The 24,578-nt window shown below is 34.2% G+C and overlaps 2 protein-coding genes across 5 annotated transcripts; both read right to left on the bottom strand.

The window, feature by feature from the left end:
• Nucleotides 1-3,331: 3,331 nt before the first annotated feature.
• LOC126682256 (calcium-dependent mitochondrial ATP-magnesium/phosphate carrier protein 3-like) lies at nucleotides 3,332-6,760 on the bottom strand. The gene is made up of 4 exons (XM_050377862.2): nucleotides 5,896-6,760; nucleotides 4,348-5,139; nucleotides 4,162-4,252; nucleotides 3,332-4,082 (listed from the first exon to the last, which is right to left on the bottom strand). Exons 1-4 carry the CDS (start codon nucleotides 6,329-6,331, stop codon nucleotides 3,890-3,892), a joined length of 1,512 nt encoding a protein of 503 aa, XP_050233819.1. The 5' UTR covers nucleotides 6,332-6,760; the 3' UTR covers nucleotides 3,332-3,889.
• An 818-nt stretch (nucleotides 6,761-7,578) lies between these two features.
• LOC126683435 (uncharacterized) lies at nucleotides 7,579-10,398 on the bottom strand. Of its 4 annotated transcripts, none has more exons than XM_050379325.2 (4): nucleotides 9,867-10,398; nucleotides 9,621-9,773; nucleotides 8,546-8,900; nucleotides 7,579-8,396 (listed from the first exon to the last, which is right to left on the bottom strand). In XM_050379325.2, exons 1-4 carry the CDS (start codon nucleotides 10,131-10,133, stop codon nucleotides 7,699-7,701), a joined length of 1,473 nt encoding a protein of 490 aa, XP_050235282.1. In that variant the 5' UTR covers nucleotides 10,134-10,398; the 3' UTR covers nucleotides 7,579-7,698. The 4 variants fall into 4 exon arrangements, with proteins under 4 accessions (XP_050235282.1, XP_050235283.1, XP_050235285.1 ...); XM_050379326.2 differs by having other exon boundaries at nucleotides 8,546-8,897; nucleotides 9,867-10,397; XM_050379328.2 differs by lacking the exon at nucleotides 9,621-9,773 and having other exon boundaries at nucleotides 8,546-8,897; nucleotides 9,867-10,397.
• Nucleotides 10,399-24,578: the final 14,180 nt, after the last annotated feature.

Raw genomic sequence — 24,578 nt, forward strand, 5'->3', positions numbered from 1 at the left:
ATCTTAAATGTGTCAATTCAAAAATTTATAAACCATACTAACACATTTTTTTTATAAATGCACACAACCACAAAAAAATTAATATAATCATTATAGTAAATAAGTTAAAAATATGCAGCATGCTATAGTTTAAATTGCACCATTTGGATTGAATATGATAAAATTCATGAATTAATAAAGATATATTTATTATATATAAGTTGTAGTACGACTATCTATCATTAAAAATGATGGATTTATATTTTCTTCTCATAAATGATGAATTTTAGAGTATGAAAAATTATCATAATACATTAATTTTCATGATATTTTTTTGTACCAAACAATGAATTTCTATGAAATTGATAAAGTGTACAAAATTTGTGGAATTTATTTCTCCAAATTTTCTCAATTCAAACGGTTTTATGTAAGTTTTGAAACTTTATAAATGCTTAAGCCAAATTTTAAATTGACTTAATACTAATTAATTAAGGATATTTCAAACAATCCTTTAATTAGCCGCCTCCTAATTAAGAAAATCAGACTATCAATTATGGACGGAGGGTGTAATATTAACACTCTTAAATATACAGCTTATCAGTTCATTGTAGCTAAACTATAACCAAGCATTTAAATAAAATTATTTTGGCAACACGATAAATAAAGGCTAAAATAAAATTAATTTATTTATCCGGTATAAATTGTACTTATTGGTGATTATTATCAATAGAAAATTTCAATATTCATAAAAAGAAAAACCAAATATTTGATGAGAATGATGGTGGTTGTTCACTTGTTCTCATTTATTAGACATGGTCACTTCATAAGGTATTGAGGTCATTGGATTCAATGAGTCCTTGCATTGCATTAAATATCTAAATCCAAGTATTTAAATTTAATTTAAAATTAAAGATAAAATAATATATCCTTCTGATATTTATGTAATAAATAAAATAAAGTATCTCAATATGCTTTTATATGTAGGCATGCAAGCCATAAGCATATGATTCCCTACTAAATATTGTTTGCATTCAAAAATTTAAAAAGAACAATTAGATAAATTGGAATCAAATGCGAGTATTCTAATAAAAAATGCAGAGTTCAAAGAAAACAACACAATCAAATATTTATTTGCATACACACACACACACACACATATATATATATATATATATATATATATATATATGAAATATAAGAATTTATGTTTCCACAAAAATATACTCAGCCTTGACTTGCAAGCACAATCACACATTTCTAGCAATAATTGCAAAATGTGAATGCAACTTGCTCTGAATAATTTTTCTTTATTTTAGAGAGCTCAATTTGGAACAAAGAATAACATCTCTTTGGTATATATTTAGGGATAAAATGGCCTCATATTAATGTCTAAACAAATTGCCATGGCATAAAGTTTATTATATTCTTTTATCTTCTTTAAAAATATTCACATATGCCTTTGCATTGAAGAGTCATATTAAAGTCTATACAATGCTACAAAATAATTGTTAGAAACTAATTTCAAAAATCAGAAATTTTAAGAAAAATAAAAAGAAAGCATCGACAACAACAAGACATCAACAATGATTGAATCAAATGTAGATTTAGTGTGTTTGAGATGTTTGTAACGATATGGAAAGAAAAAAAATAGAAAAGAAATGATTGTGACTATTTATTTAAATTGAAGTGGAAAAAAGTTTAAATATATCTCGCTTCATGTTTAAAATTCTTGATGGTAAAAAGATAAATCGGAATAATATAAAATAATAAAGTATATGAAGGGCATATTAAATCCTTGTCCACTTTAATATAAGCGCTGAACGTAAACTGCTACATCGTGTGTTTGATTTCTCCCACAAGCATTTTTCCCTTTTGAAATTATAAAAAAAAAGACTATATTTGAAACTAACAATCGAAACATAGACTAAAACCGACGATTTTAAAATTTGGCCATAACACTATTAGAAGTAGCTAATTGTGTAGGGGCTAATTTCCGGAAGACTTGGCCTTTTATTTTCCACTAATTTTATCACTAGTCTAGTCTAGTCCTGTCTTAAATAAAACAATAAAACAAAAAACAAAGACTCATAATTCATATTTTATTTATTTCATATTTATGAAAAACAAAAATGTTGGTCGAGTATTCAAAACACGTGGTGATAGTGGGCCCCGTTGATGATTATGATGACATGTCATCGCTTTAACACTTGTTATCTTAGCCTCACCACAAAACAATCAATTGGAAATGTGCCATTTGGCAAGGATACGATTGCCATGAATTTACACACACAATATTTTTAACTTTTTATAAGATTATTATCAAAATTCTTATATATATATATATATATTTATTTGGTATGTTATTAATTAACTCATGTTATAAATTTAATCTTATAATATTATACCCCTTCGTCCTAATAAAGTGGTCACCTTTAAGAAATTTTTTCGTCTCAAAACTCTTGTTCACTTTCAAAAAGTAATTAACATTTACACTCAATTTTTCTATACCCCCATTTAAAATCTACTAATGAGTAAATTGAAAGTAAATTGCAAATGGATCCTATATTAAATAGGGGTATAACAAGAAAAGTAAAGAAAATTTTATAAAATCCATAAACAATAACTGTGTGAAAAATGCAAAGTAGACAACTCTATTGGGACGGAGGGAGTATAACTTTTTCTAACAGTTTTTTTAATTTTGATATTAGTATGATTTTAATTTCATTAATTATCAATTAAATTAAGTTTAGAAATAATTATTAATTTATATTATTAGTATAGTATTTAAATCTCATTAAAATCTTTCAATAATTAACATTAGCGATAGTTATAGTCATAGTTTTATTATTAAATGTAAAATTAAATTTTTAAAATAATAGTAATTTAACTGAAAATACATTTATAATTTTCTTCAGCCTCAATCTTTAAAAGATTTAATTATTTTAGTTAATTTAGTCAAAATATAGTTATAAGTTAATACTAAATTTATTCTTTTTTGAACAAAATGAAAAACTTCATAGGTTGAGAAGTCAAATCTTTTGATAGATATAAAAAGCATAAATAAATGGTTAACAATAAATATAAAAAGTACCCGAGTCCAAAGTGGACATACAATGACTTATACTATTAGATATAGGATTAACTATAATCAAACAAAAAATTATTTTGGAGTTATTTTAAATTAATTGATTTACTTTTTTTTATAAAGCCCGTTTTTTAAAAAAGAAATCAATTATTTATTATCTATTTCTTTCAACTATATTTTCAAAAGAAAAATCATCCATTTATATGTCTTAATTGAACCCACTTTTCAAAAGAAGCTCTTTACCTCTCTTTTTCTTCAAATAACAGCTATCAAAATACAAAAAATTAAATAAATATGATATGCATGTCACTACATTTATTACTTACATAAATTTGCCCCTAAATGAATACAAAATCTGATTCTGAATTTATTTATCCTGTTTGCTTTGCTATCATACAACAATTATAAGAATGCATAAGCCTCAAGTCACCAAGAATGATGCTCTTCAATACTATACTATGTAGCACGGAAACGCAGAAGTGGAAAACAGCAAAACAATAATTTTTATAAGAAAACATTATAAATATAGAGTTTTAAAGTTTCAGAAACGCTTACGAAAATAAAAATGAAAAGCCGAAACGTAGATGTCAAGTTTCCGTGCTAACATAGCTTCAATGTACTAGTTTGATGCAAGTCTTTTTTTTTTTTTTGGGGGATGTTTGATGCAAGTCTTTATGCAATACAATTTGAAACAATCTAAATAATCTACTCGATCAGTAAACTTACTCTTGCCATTTCTCGTCATCATCGTCACCGAACCAGCCTTCATACAGACAGTTAGCCATGTCAATTGCAATAGGAACTTGATACAGTTCCGTAGTTTAATTACTCCAAATCCAAACTCTTTTTCATGGCCTCATAAACCATGTAAGTAATGCTGGCAGATGGAACTACTTTGAGCATATTAGGAAATATCCCTTTGTAGAATCCCCTAATCCCTTCATGTGCAAATGTTCTCCTAAACGCATCAGACATTCCCTTGTAGGCTGTGCCCGTGTCCGGTCGCTGAGCTTGCATTCTGTGTACCACAAACAGAATTAGCCCATCTAACATGGGCCCACAAATAGTTAAACTTAGAAAATTCTATCATGTATTACCTTGTTCTGACAACTTGCAACGGGTATACACAAGTTGCTCCGAGAGTTCCGGAGAGAGTCCCACATCCTAATTGCACAAGTGGACCGGGTTCTGCAAAGACAATTAGCAGTTTCAACATACAACTGAGATTAACGCGCATTGAAAAGGAAAGCTGCCGATGAATAAGAAATTAGAAAGGGCAATACCGCTATCAAGAAGAATGTACTTTTTGGACATATCTTTAAAAGTTTCATATGCAGCAAGATCGATGCCTGCATAAGGAACGATTCCGAGAAGTGATGGAATAAGGCCCCGGTAAAATGCCCGGGGTCCTTCCCGAACCCATATGTCCCTTGACATAGCACCAACATTAGGAATTTTTCCACTTTCACAGGAATAGGTTTGTAGTCGAGTTTTAACAAGATCCATTGGGTAAATGGTAGTTTGTGCAATAGCACCAGCGACACCTCCAGCAAAAAGACGCCCCGCAGTACCAATATTAGCCTTATCTCCTCCTCCTCCTTTAGCTTTAACTATGACATCTTTCAGCATTTCATAAGTATAAAATCTGATAGCACTTTCTGGTGCCACTTTCAAGACATTTAATCCATTGCCTCTGAAGAATCCTAACGCACCTCCTTCTTTCCATATAGCCTTTACTGCTGGCACTACACGAGCACGTGTTGTTTGAACTTGCAAAACGACTTTTAACCGATCAAGTGGTGCAGTTGCAGTACGAGACGTTGCTCCTGCAACTCCTCCTGCAATTAGATATCTGTATGCATGGATGTGCCTACTGATGCCAGCAGGGACAACAGCCTGCTCTCCGATATCAACCAGGCATACCCTTTCATAAAAATGATAAATATTCTCCATAGTAGCCTCATGTGGGTATAGCAAAAGAAAGTCTCTCCATTCCTCAAATGTAATTACACCATTGTTATCCTTATCAACTTCCTCAACGAAGCGTGCAAGCTCCACATCATCAATTTCAATCCCTACAAAACAAAGACTGGAGTGGCTTATAGGATGTACTTGCATAACAATATCCCTAATTTTTCAAATTCTTCGAACCAAAACAAATATAGAGGAAAAAAAGATACCAACATAATTCAGTAAGAGGCTTATTCCATAACATAAAACTACAGAAAATGTAAGCACTAAGAAGATTGAGAAAGTGAAAATCCACCCAGAGAAGTGATGAAAGAGCTAAAGTAATGCAGCATGTGGTTTGTGCATCCAGCCAGACAACAAAAATGATTAGGTATTACAAATTAATCGAAGTCCTTTACAAATGTCAGTTTGATTTATGTGCTGACTAGAGAACAAACAAATTTCCCACAACTTTTTTCATATTTTTCTCAGAGGAGCATGACATACCGTGTCCAAAACCACGTAAAGATAACCAGGGTTTAATTGCTAAGTGGTAAGTGCAGTTAAGAAGTTGAAACTACTATATTCATGTCTAATCTCCGGTACATCTGGTTTTCCAGGTTCACAACATTCATATGCCTCTGCCAGTGACTGAGTGGGCGTAAAACGTTGAACTTTTGAAACTAAATGGCAACGGTGAGCAATTAATCTCAAAAATCCATTTCTCTAATTCACCTCAAAAATGCATTTGACAATATTATGAGAAAACATAAGTCACTAACAATGATAGACAGCTGCTTGATCCTATAAACTACAGAAAAGATAGCACAGCAAATCATAGTGCAATTACACGTAAAATGAACAGAATAAAGCAATTTTACCTGCCCTAAGAAGTGCGTCATATAGCTCCTCAGGCAAAATGCAGCCATTATGTTCAACATCAATAGCTTGAAAAATGCGGTACAATTCAAGCTCCTTATCATCCATATAACGCTTAAACTCGGCGTAATCAACCCGCCCATCTTGATTGGCGTCGCAAACATTCAACAAATCCTTGGCATACTTATAATCCGAAGGTATTTGAAGCGAAGAAAGACCTTTCTGAATCTGGTTATAATTAATAAACCCGGAATTTACATTATCAAAATAAATGAAAAGACTTCTAATCCTCTGCTCTCTCTCCTCTTTAGTCTCTCCAAGAGCCAATAAAACATGGTCCATTGTCACTTGCTTTGCTTGCTCAACTGGGTTAGGGTTACAAGGACTCAATCTTGGCTCCTTCCCATTACTAGATTTTTTATCATCACTCATTTTCATCAAGAGCTAAACAAACCTCCCAATTAAAGAAAACTTGCCAAATTTAACTATCTAATTTTTGGCTATGATCCAATTTTTTTTTTTTACCTACTTAAGAAATCTGATTAGAACCCACATTCCAAATTCTGAATTAAAAAGTACCCAAGTCTGCAAAATCAAATCTTTTGACTGATTTGATTTAGAATTCAACAAGGAAAAAGACTGAAGAAAATGTCAAAAAATACAAAGGATGATTTACCAAACGTTAAACTGAAAAAAAGTCAATCGCCCACCGTGCACGGCGTTAAGGAAAAGGGAAATAATCGCCGGAGCAGAGAAGCAGCAGGATGATCGCCGGTTACATCGGGGTGCGAGAAGGTGCCCATCCCACAAAATTAAAAAGAAAAGGAAAAATACTTTTTTCTTTTATTTATTTTCGTTTCTTTTATTTTATGATTATTAATGAAAATAATTGTGATTCTAATCGAATGGACACTGTGAAGCACACAAAAAGGAGACAATTTTTTTTTTTTTTTTACATTTTTAAAAAATAAATTTATCGAATTAAAATGAAAATGAAATTAAATGTTTTTGGTAAGCATCTGTTCTTACATTCATTCATGTTCTCTTTTAAAAAGGCCTTGTGCAGAATCTTTTAAATGGAGTTACTAAGTTTTGAGCAAAAAGTCGGTTTATATAGTTAATAAATTTATTTAATTTCTGTAATCAAACCGCTCAAATTAATAAATTAATCAAATTATCGAATTTATCAATTAATTTGATGACACGATAAAATATAAAAAAATAGTACTCCGATTAACAATATTCAGCTTATTCGATTAACAATAATCAAATCAGAATTATTTATTGCTCACCCTTATTCATGACCGGTTCAAATGTTATAGGTCTTCACCTGGCATAGGGCTATAAATAAACCGAGTCGATGAGTTTTGAGACATTTATGTTTAGCTTGTTATAAGAATGAGATGTTCATGTTAGGTTCATATTCTTACGAGTTTTGGGCGGAGTATTCAAGTTTGTGTTTGTTCGTTTAGATGTTTAGTGAACCAAGTTCATTAACCGACTTCGAGTTACGTAAACAAGCTTGGTTCAAACTCGCTTATTTTCATGTTAAGAGCTCGGCTCATAAACTGTTCAGTTTGCCTATGAAAATTCTCGCCCGTTCATAATTTAAAATTAAAACTCTTACCAGAGGAATTCATAAGAAATTAGCTTAAAGAAAGTACTAACTTAGTTTCCTAAGTAGCTTAGCTTGACAAGTTAATTTTGAATTATACCATACTCAGACTTAAAGTTGGAACATAATTTACTGAACATACATCATAATTTACATAATTATTATACAATCATTTTAAGCTTATTTAATATTATAGTAGTTCCAGCCAGAGTCGCGCCTTCTCCAATGCAGCCATCGCGTCGCGCCACACCCACTCACGCTGCTGTTCGAGTTTTGCAGCTTGTGCTATTTCATAAGACATAATCTGCATATGCACCTTTGACTCGAACACATCCTCAAACGCTTCATTAACACGAGCTTCTAGCAATTTTGTTTCCGTCTCACAAACAGCAAACTCTTCCTCAACTTCAATATCTACGCCTTTTAATCCTGAAACTTCATCACCGAGTAATTTGAGGTACTTATCTGAAACTCCGTGCGCCTCTTTTGCGTCAGAATACCGGCAAAAGATTTCCTCAAACTCTACTTTTTCACTCTCATATCGATTATTTAGTTCTTGAGAGGATGGGCCTCTGCGCATAGACTCCTCGACTGAAATGAGTATCGATACGTTGCGAATGTATTCATTTACATTCTTGACAAATGGACCACATTCAATAGAGAACTTCTGAATGTCGATTAAAATTGGTTCCGCCACCTTTACCATATGTGCAGGATCAAGTGGATTCATAGAATCGAAGATACTGAATAGCGCACGTCCGACTGTCTTCAATTTCGACTTCCACGAAACGCTTTGGGTTTGCATTAGACCTGAACAATCTTCAATCTTTGCACAGACAATACCTGAATCTTGAGAACTGGCAAGGGGGTTGAAGGAACAGAATTTACCTGATAAACACATGAGTTAGCAGCAATAATATAAGGAAGAAAATAAACAAACAACGAAACATAAATTACTTAACTAATTACAGAGCTGTAATGCTAGAATAAGTAATTTAACAGCTGAATTGATATTACAAAACATCAACAGATTTCACCTTCATTAGTGTGCTTCTCCCCAACAGAAACTCGCCTCCATAATCCTTCTGGTGAAGGACTGATTGATTGATTCATTACTTGGAATTTATTAACATCCGAGGATTCCTCCTTTTGCATCACTAGGTCCACTTTGGGGATTTCGAATCGATCCGAAGGTTTACGAAATGATATATTTGCAAATTTTTCAGCTACATTTATCTCAAAACTCATTTCTATCTTGTTCATGTCACTATTTGCAATATATGTTCTTGATTGAAGAGAAGAATGCTCTTTGCTTTCAGACCCATTTCTTCTCATCATAGTATTTACTTCAGGATCTGCCCACCCGAAAAACTCACATTTTCCAAAATCCTGCTTCAAAGTCGAGTTTTTTTTAGAATCGTGACAAACACAAAAACCTAAAGATTAATTTTTTGAATCAAGGCAAGTAAAAAAAATACAGAAAGACTTGTTATTCCAATATATCAAAACACCATAGGAAGCTAAAATCTGATCTCAGAAACTAAAAGAATTCATCCATTTCAGGCCAATTGCAAATAATCATAGCAGAAGTTTGTATTTAGCCTTGCTTATGCAATTCCTCAATAGAAGTATCACATGTTCTCAATCTTGTAGAGACAAACAAACAGCCTAGCTCAATGCGAGTGCAAGCCAACGACAAAAGAACTCAAGATCACGAATCTATACGAAACTTAAAGTTCCAGAAGATCTAAATCTGCAGCAAATTACTTATATCTATAGTCATCAAACTTATACAACCAATAATAGCAGCTACAGAAAGAAACAACATGACTTACTAGTCATTGAGTTCATTTTCTAACCCTTTTTTACGGGATGCCCGAAAACATCCCCTCAAGTTCTTCGAACTACTCGAACTAACAACTCACCGCTAGAGCCTCCCACTTAATTACAGACTGTAACCACTAACCCCAGAGTTATGCCATGCGAATATAGCATAAAGAAATAATCGCATGCAAAATCAATTCCATTCATCACAATTACCCTTTATCATCTAAGACACAAAATGATCACAAAAAAACATAACTATAATAACAGAAAGTAGAAAGAAGAAACCTTTTTAAGCCGGCAAGCATAATACCACCTCTCAGCGTATACGCCAGTAAATATTTTACTCACACTACAAATCCCAGCACCACACCTACACTTGGGAGCTTTAGCAACAATGCTACTGAACTCATCAAACCACTGAAAAAAATGATTCTTACCCTAAAACCACACACACAAAAACAACATTCTAAGACAGCAATCATGAAAATAACACTTAGCATAAATTTAACAAGCATAGTTAGCAAAACCAACCGGAACAGGACAAGCATAATAGTCTCGATCAGGATTCTTCTCTGTCTGAGATGTTTTCAGGCGACACAAACGAAAGCACCAAGGGCATCGAACTGGTGTTGCAGGGATAGAATTCGTTGAGTTTTTAGGACTTGATGCGGCTGATTTCTTGGGGGATTTGTTGGGGCATTCGTTGGCCCAGTGGCCTTTTCTTTTGCACTTGAAACATTCATCGTTGAGCATTTTTTGTGGGGTTGAGTTTGAAAATTCCTTGAGATTTTCTGTCATATTTTGTGGTGAGTGAAGCAAAGATTTGAACTTTATTTCTTCTTCTGATTGGAAATTTATTTCAGTTCATTCATGATAATTTTCCATCTGCTCTACTGTTGAAAAATTGAAGACTCGCTGTTGTTTGAAAAGAAATGTCTGCAAAAGGGTATGCAAGTGAACAGAAATCTGAAAAAGGAATTTGTCCTTGATAATTTAATTTGAATGTAATTGACTAATTTCAACAAAATCTTTCTCTTAGATATCGTCAAAGATTACTTCTTTATTCAGTTCAGTCTAAATTCTAATACTATATTTTTTCAATATTTTAACTTTTTGCTTCCACAGGTTACTAACACTTTGTTATTTAAGTAATAAAAAATGAATAAATAATTATTAGTATTTTAATATAGTAAATTTTCATTGGCTTATTATTATTATTATTTTCGTGAACTGGTGTATTCATAAACCTAGGGGTTTGGGTCAGTCTGTTAACCGGCCCGGTTAAATCCGGTCCAGAGCCGGTATTGTTTCCTATTTGTACATGTTAAATTGTTGTTACTTAGCATCTCCATTGCATATTGTATTTTTTATGGAGTGAAGGTTCAAAAAAACCCCTGAACTTGACACGAAGTATCAAATAAGCCCAACCTCGCAAAAGTGGATCAAATCAACCCAGAACTATGCAAAAACGTATCAAATACCCCCTTCCCCACTCTCACCCTAGAGAGTGAATACACTCTCCGGTTTTTGATGGTTTTTGGTGGTTTTAAATGGTTAAAAGACTAAAATAGTCCTTAATATTTATTTTATTTACAAAATTCACATTTAATTATTTTTTAAAACCTATTATTTTCTTTATGATTTCAAAAGTTTAAAAATTACACTAATTTTTAATAAAAATATAGGAACCGTTTGTAATTTTAACCCTCTATTTTTTCCGGCAACCTCCTCGTCTCCGGAGGCGGCAGACCATCGCCTCCGGAGACGGCAGTAAACAAGCAGACCCATCTGGGTCTGCCTTCTCCTTCACTGGAGAAAGCAGACTCAGATGGGTCTGCTGTTTACGAAGCAGACCCAGATGGGTCTGCTTTGAAACTGCAGACCCAGATGGGTCTGCCTTCTCCTTCACCGGAGAAGGCAGACCTGGGTCTGCCTTCTCCGGTGAAAGGCAGACCCATCTGGGTCTGCCTCGTAAACAGCAGACCCAGATGGGTCTGCCTTTTCCGGTGAAAGGCAGACCCATCTGGGTCTGCGTCGTAAACAGCAGACCCAGGTGGGTCTGCCTTTTCCGGTGAAAGGCAGACCCATCTGGGTCTGCCTTTCCTTGGAAAAGGAGAAGGCTTCCGCCTCGATGTAACAGACATCGGGTCTGTTTTGGAAACGTGGTGGGGGAATAGCCGGAATTTTTGGTCGGCGGTGGTGGAGTTGCCGGAGGTTGATTGTGAAAGAAGAAGATTAGGATTAAATAATTAGGATTAGTTGCTAATTAGAAAAATTAAATTAATAATGAGAATAATTAACTCTAATTAGAGAAAAGGATAGAAATAGCCCTCAATTTTGTGTTGATTAGATTTTAAATTAAAAAAGATTAACTAATGTCTTAATTAGGGTTAATTTTTAAAATTAGGCTATTCCACTCTCTTTTTTGGTCAAAATGGTGAAACCGATCCGGTTTTGCATAGTTGTGGGGTGAATTGATCCGGTTTTGCGAGGTTGGACTTATTTGATACTTCGTGCCAAATTCAGGGGGTAAATTGAACCTTCACTCATTTTTTATGTTATTTTTAGCACAAAATAAAATAAACTGCTATATATAGCACATATTATTAAAATTCTCTCCATTGCAAAATGCTAAACTAAATGATAAACTTATAATTTTATAAGTGATTATCATTATTGATGGCAAATCTGTAAATAATTTAGATATAATAAAATTTGACATATGCTAAACTTTCTAACAAATTTGGCACAAAGTTTAGCATGTGCTAAATTTAGCACATGAAATAGAAGTGCAATGGAGATGTGTTTTTTATACTAAATACTAAATTATAGCATTATGAGGATTTTTGGCACTAGAGTGGAGATGCTCTTAGTTATAAGTGTTATTTTTATGATTACTGTCTTAAAATGTTGTTGTTTTTGTGTGTGATTTTAGGGTAAGAATCATTTTTTCCAGCGGTTTGATGAGTTCAGTAGCATTTTTGTTAAAGCTCCGAAGTGTAGCTGTGGTGCTGGGATTTGTAGTGTACTTTCTGTTCAATCTGGATGATTATAATTCTCTTTTCTTGTGATCATTTTGTGTGTTAGATGATACAGGGTAATTTGTGTTAATTAAATTGATTTTGCATGTAACTATTTCATAATGCATTGTGGTTTCCATCAGAGAAATACGGGTTGATTACTGGTCGAATTCCGTAATTTTGCACGGATTAACTCTCTGGGGTTAGTGGTTACAATCTGTAATTAAGTGGGAGGCTCTAGAAGTCTGTTGTTGGGCTAGACTTTTGGAATTTTGTTCGAGAACTTGGAAGAACTCGAGGGAATGTTTTCGGGCATCCCATAAAAAAGGGTTAGAAAGTGAACTCAATGACTGCAGTAAGTCATGTTGTTTCTTTCTGTGGCTGCTATGCTTGGTTGTACAAGTTTGATGAGCATAGATATAAGTAATTTCCTGCAGAGTTAGATCTTCTGGAACTTTAAGTTTCGTATTGATTCGTGATCTTGAGTTTCTGTTGTTGTTGGCTTGCACACGCATTCAGCTGGGTTGTTTGTTTGTCTCTGCAAGATTGAAAACATGTGAAACTTCTATCGAGGAATTGCATATGCATGGCAAAATGCAAACTTATGCTATGATCTTTTGCAGTTGGCCTAAAATAGAGGATTTCTTTTAGTTTCTGAGATTATCCCATGGTGTTCTGATAAATTAGAATAAACAACTCTTTTTGTATTTCTTTTACTTGCCTCGATTCTAATAAAGAAATTGACTTTGAAGCAGGATTTTGGAAAATGTGAGTTTTTCGGGTGGGCAAGTAAATACTATGAAGAGAAGAAATGGGTGTGAAAGAACAGAGTACTCTTCTGATGTTGCATATAGTGACATGAACAAGATAGAAATGGGTTTTGAGATTAAGGTATCAATTCGTAAACCTTTGGATCGAGTGGAAATCCCCAAAATGGACCTAGTCATGCAAGAGGAGGAACCATCGGATGTTAATAAATTCCAAGTAATGAATCAATCATGTTGAACAAAGTACTTAATAATTAAACAAATAACAAGAAGAGAAAGAGATGCCTGTGAAAGATAACTTTATTTGATACTGAATATTGCCTTAAATAGACACATATTTCACCAGACTTGCAGAATACAAAGGAGAAAAAATAGCTAACAAACCACTACATCTATGACTTATTCATAGCTAACTAATAGGAAATAAAATAGGCCAAGAAGTTACAGACCCCTTATCTAAAAACAATAAGAAAATTTAACACGTGCTGGTGTTGATTTATTCAATACTCCCCCTCAACATCAGCTTCTGGTCTTTTCACCATGCCAAGTTGATAGCAGAAACCTTCAAGCTTATTGCTGCCCAAGCCTTTTGTAAACAAATCTGCAACTTGCCTTTCTGTTCCAACATGCTCCAACTTAATTTCTTCTTGCAAGACCTTCTCCCTAATAAAAATGATAATGTACCTCCACATGTTTAGTTCTTGCGTGAAAAACTGGATTTTCTGCTAATCGTATGGCTGACAGGTTGTCGCAATACAAATGAATGTCATACTCTATTGATTGATGCAAGTCCTTCAATAATAACACAAGCCAAGTGCTTTCTTGAGCTGCCATCGCTGCTGCTCGGTATTCTGCTTCGATTGTAGACAAAGACACTGTCGGTTGTCGTTTGCTACACCAAGAAATTGCTCCAGACCCAAGCATGAAAACATATCCAGTAGTTGAACGCCGAGTATCATGGTCACCTGCATAATCGGCATCACAGTAGCCAACTAACTTGCAATCTCCACCTTTCTTGTACATAATACCATAGCCAAGTGTACTCTTTACATATCTCAAGATTCGTCGAGCTGCTTCCAAATGGGTTTTCTTTGGATTTTGCATGTAGCGACTTATCAAACCAACGACAACAGAAATATCCGGCCTCGTCAAAGTTAAATAGATAAGACTACCTACCAACTGCCGGTACATTGTAGCATCTTCCAAATCTTTCCCTTCATGAGCACATAATTTTACATTTGGCTCCATTGGTGTCGTGATTGGATCGCATTTCAGCATTCCAAACTTCTTCAATAAATCTTTGGAATATTTCTGTTGCTTGAGATATATTCCTTCATGTGTATGATCAATCTCCAGACCAAGGAAATGCTTGAGCTGTCCAAGTTCTTTCATTTGAAACCGAATTGAAAAATTCTCTTTGGTTTGCAGAATTTCTTCTTCATAATCTCCTGTGACAACTAAATCATCTACATATAGTAGAACAATCGCTAGCTTCACTCCTTCAGCTTTGACAAACAAGCTCGAATCTGCAGATGTCACCAAATAACCAATATAAGTTAAAAATTCAGCAATTTTACCATACCATGCTCGTGGTGCTTGTTTCAGCCCACAGAGTGCCTTCCGAAGTTTACACACATGCTCAGGATAATCTTTACTCTGAAACCCCATTGGCTGATTCATATAGATATCTCGGTCTAACTCCCCATGCAAAAATGCATTCTTCACATCGAGCTGCCACAAGTTCCAACTTTTACTAGCTGCGAGTGCTAGTAGGACTCGTACAGTAGTAAGTTTTGCAACTGGACTAAATGTTTCATCATAGTCTAGTCCATATTGTTGAGAGAACCCTCGAGCCACCAAACGAGCTTTGTGTCTCTCTATTGACCCATCAGTGCGATGCTTTATCTTGTACACCCATTTGCAGGAGATAGGCTTCACATCTCTTGGCTTTGGTACAAGCTCCCAGGTTTGATTTTTCTCTAACGCTGAAATTTCCTCCTCCATAGCTTTATTCCATTCATGATTTTGACACGCTTCCTCAAATGTCTCCGGTTCCGTTGCATCTGCTTCTACTATAGCAGCATTTGCATATCTAGCATTTGGCTTTCTGATCCTCGTCGATCTTCTAGGCGCAATCTGCGTTTCTGCTTCAGCAATGTCTTCTTCTTCGCTTAGTTGTTGACGGACACCGGTTTGCCAAGGACTTTGGTCTGCTCTTTCATTGATTTCACCATCTTGATCTACATCTTTAGTTCATTTGATCTCAATTGAATTTGAGAATTTTGCAGCAAATCAGTAAAGACATCTGAATCTGAAGATGTCTCTTTATTTGAAGGCCACCATGAAGAAGCTTCATCAAACACTACATTCCGAGATGTGTAGCATTTTCCAGTTGCTGGATCGCAACAACGCCATCCCTTCCTTTGACTGTCATATCCTACAAAAACACATCTGACAGCCTTTTTTCCCCATCTTGCTACGTAAGTGATCAGGTATAAATACATAGCATATACATCCAAAGACTCGAAAATGACCAACGGCAGGCTTTATGTTCCATATTTTTTCAAAAGGTGACAGAAAACATAACCTTTGTTGAGGAAGTCGGTTGATCACAAATGTTGCGGTTGTCATTGCTTCTGCCCAAAATCTGCCTGGAACATTCTTTGCATGAAGCATGCTTCGGCAAATTTCAGCCAGGTGCCTGTTCTTCCTTTCGGCTATGCCATTTTGCTGCGGAGTGTTGGCACATGTAAATTGATGGTGTATTCTGCACTTCAAAAGAAACTCTGAGAACTCACCTGAGGTGTACTCCCCCCCATTGTCTGTACGTAAACAGCAAATACTTCTACCAACTTTTGCTTCAGCCACTTTCTTGAACTCTTTAAATTTTGAAAGAGTTTCAGATTTTTCTTTCATAAAGTAAACCCACACATACCTCGAGAAAGTGTCGATGAAAGTTACCATGTACCTCATCCCACCAATGGAAACTTGTTTAACTGGTCCAAACACATCAGAGTGAATTAGCTGTAGTGGTTCATCGGCTTTAAACTTTGACTCTTCATACGGCAACTGGTGTGCTTTTCCGTATTGACATCCTGCACATACAATGTCTGACCTCACTTCAAGTTGTGGGAGTCCCTTTAGCATTGACTTTCGCATCATCACATCTAGCTTGGAATAGCTAACGTGACTTAGTCGCATATGCCATAGATCTGCCGTCTCGTTCCTCCTCGCCTTTTTCAACGTATGCTGTTTCCGCAGACATCACATAGACTAATTTCGACCTTTGCCCCTTCATGATTGGCTGTTCTATGATCTCAACATGATCCTGGTATACTTTTACATCTTGTGGACCAAACAAAACATAATAACCAGAAGATGTTAATTGTGATACGGAGAGAATATTTTTCTTCATACCTAGGACATGATAAACATTTTGGAGCAGCAGCTTTGTATCATTACAATGAGGAGGGACTACTGTATTACCAATTTGAGCGATTGGCAATTTTGAGTTGTTCGCCGTCACCACTACCCGGCTTCCCTTGTATTCTGACATGTTCTGTAGCTTCTCTTTATCACCGGTCATGTGGTTTGAGCAACCTGAGTCAACAATCCAATCATTCTCATAATCAATTTGTTTAATTGTTGTTGTACATGCTGTCTCTTCTTCGTCTGCAGCAAACAACGCTTCATCAGCCCACTCGTCTTCACCTTTCGAAGTTGCAACATTGCTTTCCACACTCTTCTTCTTAGACCAGCAGTCTTTCGCCATATGACCCTTCTTTTGGCAGTTGTAGCACTTCCCTTCAAATTTTCTTCCATAGCCAAATTTCTTAGGGCCTCCTTCATGGACACTCGATTTACCTTCATGACTCTTTGCCTTGTCATCATACCTTTTGGAACCACCACCTGTGACATGTTGCTTAGAATTCCACCTGCCTTTGTTGGCATAGAGTGCCTCTTCTTCACTCTTCAATGAGACTCCTCCCATTTGCATAGCTAAAGCTTCCTGTCCAGCTAGCAAATTTTGGAATTCTACAAGCGACGGCTGATTTTGCCATCCTTGAATGGCAGCAACAAAACTCCTAAATTCAGGCTTCAAACCATGAATGATAATCCTCTTTATCCTGGTAACGACAATAGGGGCTTCTGGATCCAACTCAGAAATCTCTCGACATAACGACTTCACTTTATGGAAGTACTGTGCAATCGTCATGTCTCGTTGTGCCATCGACATAAGCTCACTCTCTAAGAGTTGGAGTTTCGTATCGTTCTTCTTAGAGAACAGCTTGGCAAACACATCCCAAGCTTCTTTAGGAGTTTTTGTATCTCGAATATGCTCGAGTACATCCTCTTCAACTGTCGTCTTTAAAACAAACATTGCTTTGCCCGTTTTGATCTTCCACTTTCGTAATATCCCATTCGCATCTTCAACCTCTGGTTTTTTTACTTCATTTCCAGTTACAACCTCCCATAGATCTTGGCCTTGCATGTAGGACATCATACAAGTAGACCATGTATTGTAATTCTGGTTATTAAGCTTCTTGATTCCACCAACTACTTGAAGGTCACCCATCGTAAGCTCACAACCTTGCTCTGATACCAGATTGTTGAACAAAGTACTTAATAATTAAACAAATAACAAGAAGAGAAAGAGATGCCTGTGAAAGATAACTTTATTTGATACTGAATATTGCCTTAAATAGACACATATTTCACCAGACTTGCAAAATACAAAGGAGAAAAAATAGCTAACAAACCACTACATCTATGACTTATTCATAGCTAACTAATAGGAAATAAAATAGGCTAAGAAGTTACAGACCCCTTATCTAAAAACAATAAGAAAATTTAACACGTGCTGGTGTTGATTTATTCAATAAATCACACACGGAGGCAAATATCTTTTGGGGAGAAGTACACAAGGTGAAATCTGTTGATGTTTTGTATTTCAGTTCAGCTCTTAAATTACTGATTCTAACATTACAACTCTGTATTTAGTTAAGTAATTTCCGTTTCATTGTTTGTTTACTTTCTTCGTTATGTAATTGCTGCCAACTCATGTCGTTTATCAGGTAAATTCTGTTCCTTCAACCCCATTACCAGTTCTTAAGATGAGCTTTCAGATATTATCTGTGAAAAGCTTGAAGATTGTTCAGGTATAATGCAAACCCAAAGCGTTTTGTGGAAGTCGAAATTGAAGTCTGTCGGACAAGTGCTATTCAATATCTCTGATTCTATGGATTCACTTGATCCTGCACAAATGGTAAAGGTGGCGAAACCAATTTTAATCGACATTCAGAAGTTCTCTACTGAATGTGGTCTATTTCTTGAGAATGTAAATGAATACATTCACGACATATCAATACTCATTTCAGTTGAGGACACAGAGGCCCATCCTCTCAAGAACTAAATAATCGATACGAGAGTTAAAAGGTCGATTTGAGATAATCCATAGTCGGTATTCTGACACAAAAGATGCATACGAAGCTTCAAATAAGTACCTTAAATTACTTGGTGAAGAAGTTTTCATTAGTTTCGCACCTTGGTGTAGGTATCACATATGGAAGAATCATTTACCAACAATCATTGTTATCAATTAAGTTAAGCATAGTGGTTGAAGGAGCAGTCATGCATACTCGAAAAATACATTTTTATCACAAAAAATATGTTTCTAAGCTTATTTAATTTTTGATATTAGTATTTAAAAAAGCATAACTAAAATAAAAACAAATTTTATTTAAATTCGCAAACTTTTAAGTTTTGTTAGTTTTCAATTTGTAATTTTTTTATTTTAAATTAGAATTATAAAAAAATTGAAGTGATTCCGAGCACTAGTTACTATAATTATACTGATTTAGTAATTGTACCACTCTTACTGGTTGTGTCATTGTTATGAATACAAATATAGAGTTTAACTATGAATATTAGTTTGTATGGGATTCATATAGAGATAAGGATTACTCTTAATTAGTTACTCATAACAATGTTGTTATCATATTGTTAGCAGAGTTATTGAGTCATTGTACAACTCTTCAGACTCACGCAGTGGCGGAATCAGAAATTGTTTTCAGCCTGGACTAAACAACATGTAAAAAATAAACATAAAAACACAATCTGAATTAAAAAAATAGCTAATATTACGATAGCTTTTTATATTAATTTCTATCACTTAGAACCATCTGTATTTAATTAATATTACAATCGCTCAATATTTCGTCTTCTGTTTTATTATGTAAATCGGGGTTAATAAATTTTATTGATAAAAATGGCATTCAACTAATGCAGTAAATGTTCTTTTAAGACTAAATCAATTTAAATAATTTAAAAATACAAATTTAATCAATATCAAAAGTGTTTTAATTTAAAAAAAATGTTAAAAAATTATTAGAATTAATTCATTTATGAAAGATTTTAATTTTATTTTTTAAAATAAAACCCTACAAGATATTAAAGTTGAGAACTGGAAAACTTGGGTCAAATAATTGCAGAAAAAAATTATACTTTCATATTGAATTTTACTGGTAAATGATACTCATTAAAAAGATTAACAAAAATGAAAATTAGTATGAAAGTGGACATAGAAGACTTTTGACTTCGTTTTTCATTTGTTTGACCTGCTAGGCCTTATTGTTTGGACTTAAAAAGGTCACAAGCTTTTTTTTCAAAAGTAGCTATCTTTTTAAGTTCACTTGAGGCCCGTTTGGCCCTTAAAATTTAACCTAAAAATTAGCTTTCTTCTTCGTTGGAATTTACAGAACAGCGCAGCCAGGGCTATAACAACTGGAATAAGCTAATACCGCTCCAGTTCGCCGTCCACCTCCACCGGTCCACCTTTGATTTTCCGGCGGCAGCCCTGGCTCTAGCCTACCCGAGTCTCAGCGTGGTTCCGCCGCTAGACTCACGTATATATATATAATGATCAGTTTATAATATATGAGAATACCATTGCAATATCAGACCATACTTTTCAATGAATGAGCTCCCAAGTGAAGTTGTGCTTGAAATCCTTTACAAGCTTCCCCCAAAATCTGATCCATAGCTGCAGATGCGTTTGCAAGTTGTGGTCGTCTCTCATCTCCCAGCCACGTTTTCCGGCTCAATATCTGCTTCGAACGAAGCCCACTCCTCCACCAAACCCTACCTTTTACTTTTTCATGTATGACGATGGCGCACCAATTTTCAAAACTTATCCTCTCAGACACTCCATTTACGATGATCGCCGGAAGTCGTGGTCCCAAGACACTCCGGCCTTGTCCTTGAGTTTTCTTCCGCAGCCCGAAGCCACCATTCGGCTTCGCACCAGCAGCAATGGCCTAGCATTGTGCACCATAATTCACGACTGCGAGCGTATTTACTATGTTTGCAACCCCATTACCAAGCAATGCCTCACTCTTCCTCCTCCACCCACCTGCACTCATTTTGCATTAGTAGGACTTGTTTGTTCTAATCATCACTTCAAGGTGGTGAGGCTGGTCAGCCCAGCTAGTTCCGATACTAGTGCACCTACCTTCAGAATATACACAAGCTCCTTCAGCGCCGAGACCTTTGATTCTCGCACTAACCTATGGAAGGTGTCACCATTAATAACCATCCCCCGCTCTGTTTTGTTACGCAAACCCACTAATGCCATTGAACACAAAGGCCTTATGTGCCGGGAAAGCTACGAAAAAAACAGTATCAGCGCTAGTATTATGGCATTTGATCTGAATCTGGAGAGCTGCAGTTTGATACAAGTGCTGGGAAACATGTCTGGCATTTGCGTTACTGGAGTGAGCGGTTCACACCTGTATCATGTGCATCTAGAGAATAACTGGCCTGCGAATACTACTCGGAGAACTTGGATATTTGTATGGTGGGGTCCATATATATTAAAAGTTTAAATGACAGAATGTATAAATTTAGCTAAATAATATTAATATATAAAAAAAATTATAATTATCATTCGTTCTGTCAGACAATGGTTAATTTTATAAATCACTAAATCTAATTGTCGATGAATTTAATTTAATGATATTTTAACATTATTGACTGAATAAATTCATTAAAAAAAATATAATTTACTGAATATACCTAGATTAGATTATAAATTATTAAATATATAATTTAATAAATATAAATTGTTAAAATTTAATAAATATCTCTTAATAAAACATATATATAATTTACTATTTTTTTAATTAAATTGATTAGTTATAACTGTAATTTACTTTTTAATATAAAATATAAAGATGATATTGTTGGCTATTTTTTTACTATTTCAATTTGTAAATTTTAATTGTTATACTTGGGTGCTGCCATTTTAGATTAATCAGTGTTGCTTTAGTTGCAATTCTCTTATTTCCCATGTTGCATATATGGAGAATATTTTGTTTGAAAAAGGGATGGGGTCCATGGACCCCAGCCTTCAAAGAGTGGATCTGCCACCGGTAAAAACCAAGAAAGTCAAGAATATTAAATAGTATAAAAACTAAGAAAATTAAGAACATTTAAATGGTAAAAACCAAGAAAATCTATATAATAGAGTAGTATAACTTCTTCAAGAATTTTCTTCTGCGAGAAGCTTTGCATGTACATGTTCAATTATTGTACCGCTAGTAGAGGCAATGACACTCGTGGACTTTTAAATGATCACAAATTACAAAAAGACCTAATTTATTAAGACAAAGTAAAGAAAAGGGAAACACTTCTAAAAGAGAAGCAAAGCACTGTTCATTGAACAGTGCTTTGCTTCTCTTTTAGAATTGTAATATAGATTACTTATGCAAAACAGTAGCTTATATTTGACATTAACAAATATTTGTACTTTGCTGAAACAAGTAATTGTCGAATTTTGCCTTGCTGAAGTTTTTTTTATCTCAAATTTATAAGGCATGAACAATGTTTCGAAAGAACTTTAGTAGTTTAGGCTTTTAAGTGGACGTTTGTTGTTAGTTACATACCAATCTTAGAGATGTTTGATTAAAGAAGTCACTCAATTCAGATTCAATCTCGATCTCAACTTCTCGATGATTTGTCCTGCAATTTGCTCATTATCCCATGAACCTAGCGCCAATTTTTCCATTACCCATGAATTGCTTTCAAAGAAAAGCACTGCTCTCAAATCCCTCAAATTTGAAGGTACCGCCTCATAGAAATTTCTGTCGCTGTAATAGTATAAAATGTAATAAGCACCGGGCCAGTGCTTCACTACATAACCGAGAGTAGGAGCTACTGCAATTAGAGATTTCTTGGGGGATAGATGATGTGTAAAATTAGAAAGATATAAAATGACATGTAAATAAGATAATGAAGTGACTCAGCTTTCGGTGGCCACATTGTATTATTAATGCCGAAAATCATTTAAAGACCATCGGAGGTTCACTTAATAGAAGTTTGGTGACCATTTTGTAATTTTTTGAAATTGAGTGACCATTTTGAAATTTAGGGAAAGTTTAATAACTCCCAGAATCTTTAACCCTGTAAATAACCATTTTGGATATTTATTCATTTATATCTATGTATAGGGGGCGACCTGCGGACCGATTCCCCCCTCCATAGCCGCCCCACGACCCTCATCTCTCTCGTCGGCGAGATGTAACTCAACTATTTCATAGCTAGACAAAGTAGTAGTCAAAATTAGAGAACTAACATCACATTAGCATGAAATTTAACTATATAGAAATCATGAACTTCAATTAAAACATCAAATAATTGACAAATTTGTTATATTAACAAATTTTATCTCAGATTGGAGACGTAAAAAGAATTGTCATTGCAAAAATATAATATACTCAAAGCACCGGTCTAGTGTTGCACCTCATAAGCGAGAGTGCAAACCACTTAATCTATATACGCCATAACTCGTGCAATTTGGGAAAGTGGAACATAGTGTCGCTCGCACCATGTTCTAAGCATAAAACCCTCCAGTTTCACGCTGCTGCGGATTTTCACAAATAATCTTTTTTGGAATATAATAATTTTTCTGACGGAATCCATTACTCGCAAAAGCAAATTTTCGCGAGACTCTATATCAAGAAAGGCCACTATGAGTTATTCTCTCAAGCGGATTAGGATGTTTGTTTCTGCCTCAACAACTTCAATACGGTTAACAAAACTGGCCGAGACAAATATTATAAGCGCAACTCCAACTATAATGAGCAGGACCAACCTTAGATAAAACGAAGCCCTATGCGAAATTTTTTGTATTTTTTTTATAAAAATATCTATTTTTGTCAAACTATTTGTAAAAATAAGCTCATTTTATTTTGTTCACAAAAATATGATCTTTTCACTTTATTTTTGCAAAAGTACACTCTTGGTAGATTATTGGTAATTTTTTAGTAGATCGTTGCTAGATTTTTAGTAAATACTCAATAGAGTTTTAGCAGATTTTCATAACATTTTTTGTAAAAATCGTATTTTTATAAAAAATAAAACAAAAAATGTATATAGTGTAATGTACTATTTTAGATCGATAAATATATAGATTGAACCCTAAACAGTTATATATATATAACTTATCGCTAAAAATAAGGCCCTTAAAATCTATTTCTCTAATTATTAAAAAATCTAATTAAATAATTCTATTATTATTATAACAATTGATCAACTTTTTCTAATTTATAATATTATGTTATTTATTTATATTTATGTACAAGGGGCGACCTGCGGACCAATTCCCCCCTCCATAGCCGCCCCACAGCCCTCATCTCTCTTGTCGGCGAGATGTAGCTCAACTATTTCATAGATAGAAAAGTACTGATCAAAATTAGAGAACTAACATCACAGTAGCATGTAATTTAACTGTACATAAATCATGAACTTCAATTAAAACATCAAATAATTGACAAATTTGTTATATTAACAAATTTTATCTCAGATTGGAGACGTAGAAAGAATTGTCACTGCAAAAATATAAAATACTCAAAGCATTGGTCCAGTGTTGCACCTCATAAGCGAGAGTGAAAACCACTTGATATACATACGCCATAACTCGTGCAATTTGGGAAAGCGGAACACAGTGTCGCTCGCACCATGTTCTAAGCATAAAACCCTCTAGTTTCAAGCTGCTGCGGATTTTCACAAATAATCCTTTTTGGAATATAAAACCCTCCAATTCTAAGGATAACATTTCTTTGTAAAAATTGTATTTTTATAAAAAAATAAAACAAAAAATGTATATAGTGTAATTTACTATTTTATATCGATAAATATATAGATTGGGACCTAAACGGTTAAAAATATATAAATTAATTAATTAATTATATATATATATATATATATATATATATATATATATATATATTATTACTAGTTATTACTAAAGAGTCTAATTAATTTTTTAAATATAACTTATCACTAAAAATGAGGCCCTTAAAATCCATTTCTCTAATTATTAAAAAGTCTAATTAAATAATTTTATTATTAGTATAACAATTGATCAACTTTTTCTAATTTATAAAATAATGTTATCT

Source organism: Mercurialis annua, linkage group LG5 (assembly GCF_937616625.2).
Source record: "Mercurialis annua linkage group LG5, ddMerAnnu1.2, whole genome shotgun sequence".
Lineage (NCBI taxonomy): Eukaryota > Viridiplantae > Streptophyta > Magnoliopsida > Malpighiales > Euphorbiaceae > Mercurialis > Mercurialis annua.

Excerpts from the sequence above, each read along its gene's own strand:
- LOC126682256 (XM_050377862.2), bottom strand. The coding sequence starts at position 6,331 with ATGAAAATGAGTGATGATAAAAAATCTAGTAATGGGAAGGAGCCAAGA. Across the intron at positions 4,253-4,347 it reads GTACATTCTTCTTGATAGCG|AACCCGGTCCACTTGTGCAA; the intron begins GTATTGCCCTTT and ends TTGTCTTTGCAG. Across the intron at positions 4,083-4,161 it reads TTGCAAGTTGTCAGAACAAG|AATGCAAGCTCAGCGACCGG; the intron begins GTAATACATGAT and ends TGTGGTACACAG.
- LOC126683435 (XM_050379325.2), bottom strand. The coding sequence starts at position 10,133 with ATGACAGAAAATCTCAAGGAATTTTCAAACTCAACCCCACAAAAAATG. Across the intron at positions 8,901-9,620 it reads ATGCTTGCCGGCTTAAAAAG|CAGGATTTTGGAAAATGTGA; the intron begins GTTTCTTCTTTC and ends TCGACTTTGAAG. Across the intron at positions 8,397-8,545 it reads GGAGAAGCACACTAATGAAG|GTAAATTCTGTTCCTTCAAC; the intron begins GTGAAATCTGTT and ends TGTGTTTATCAG.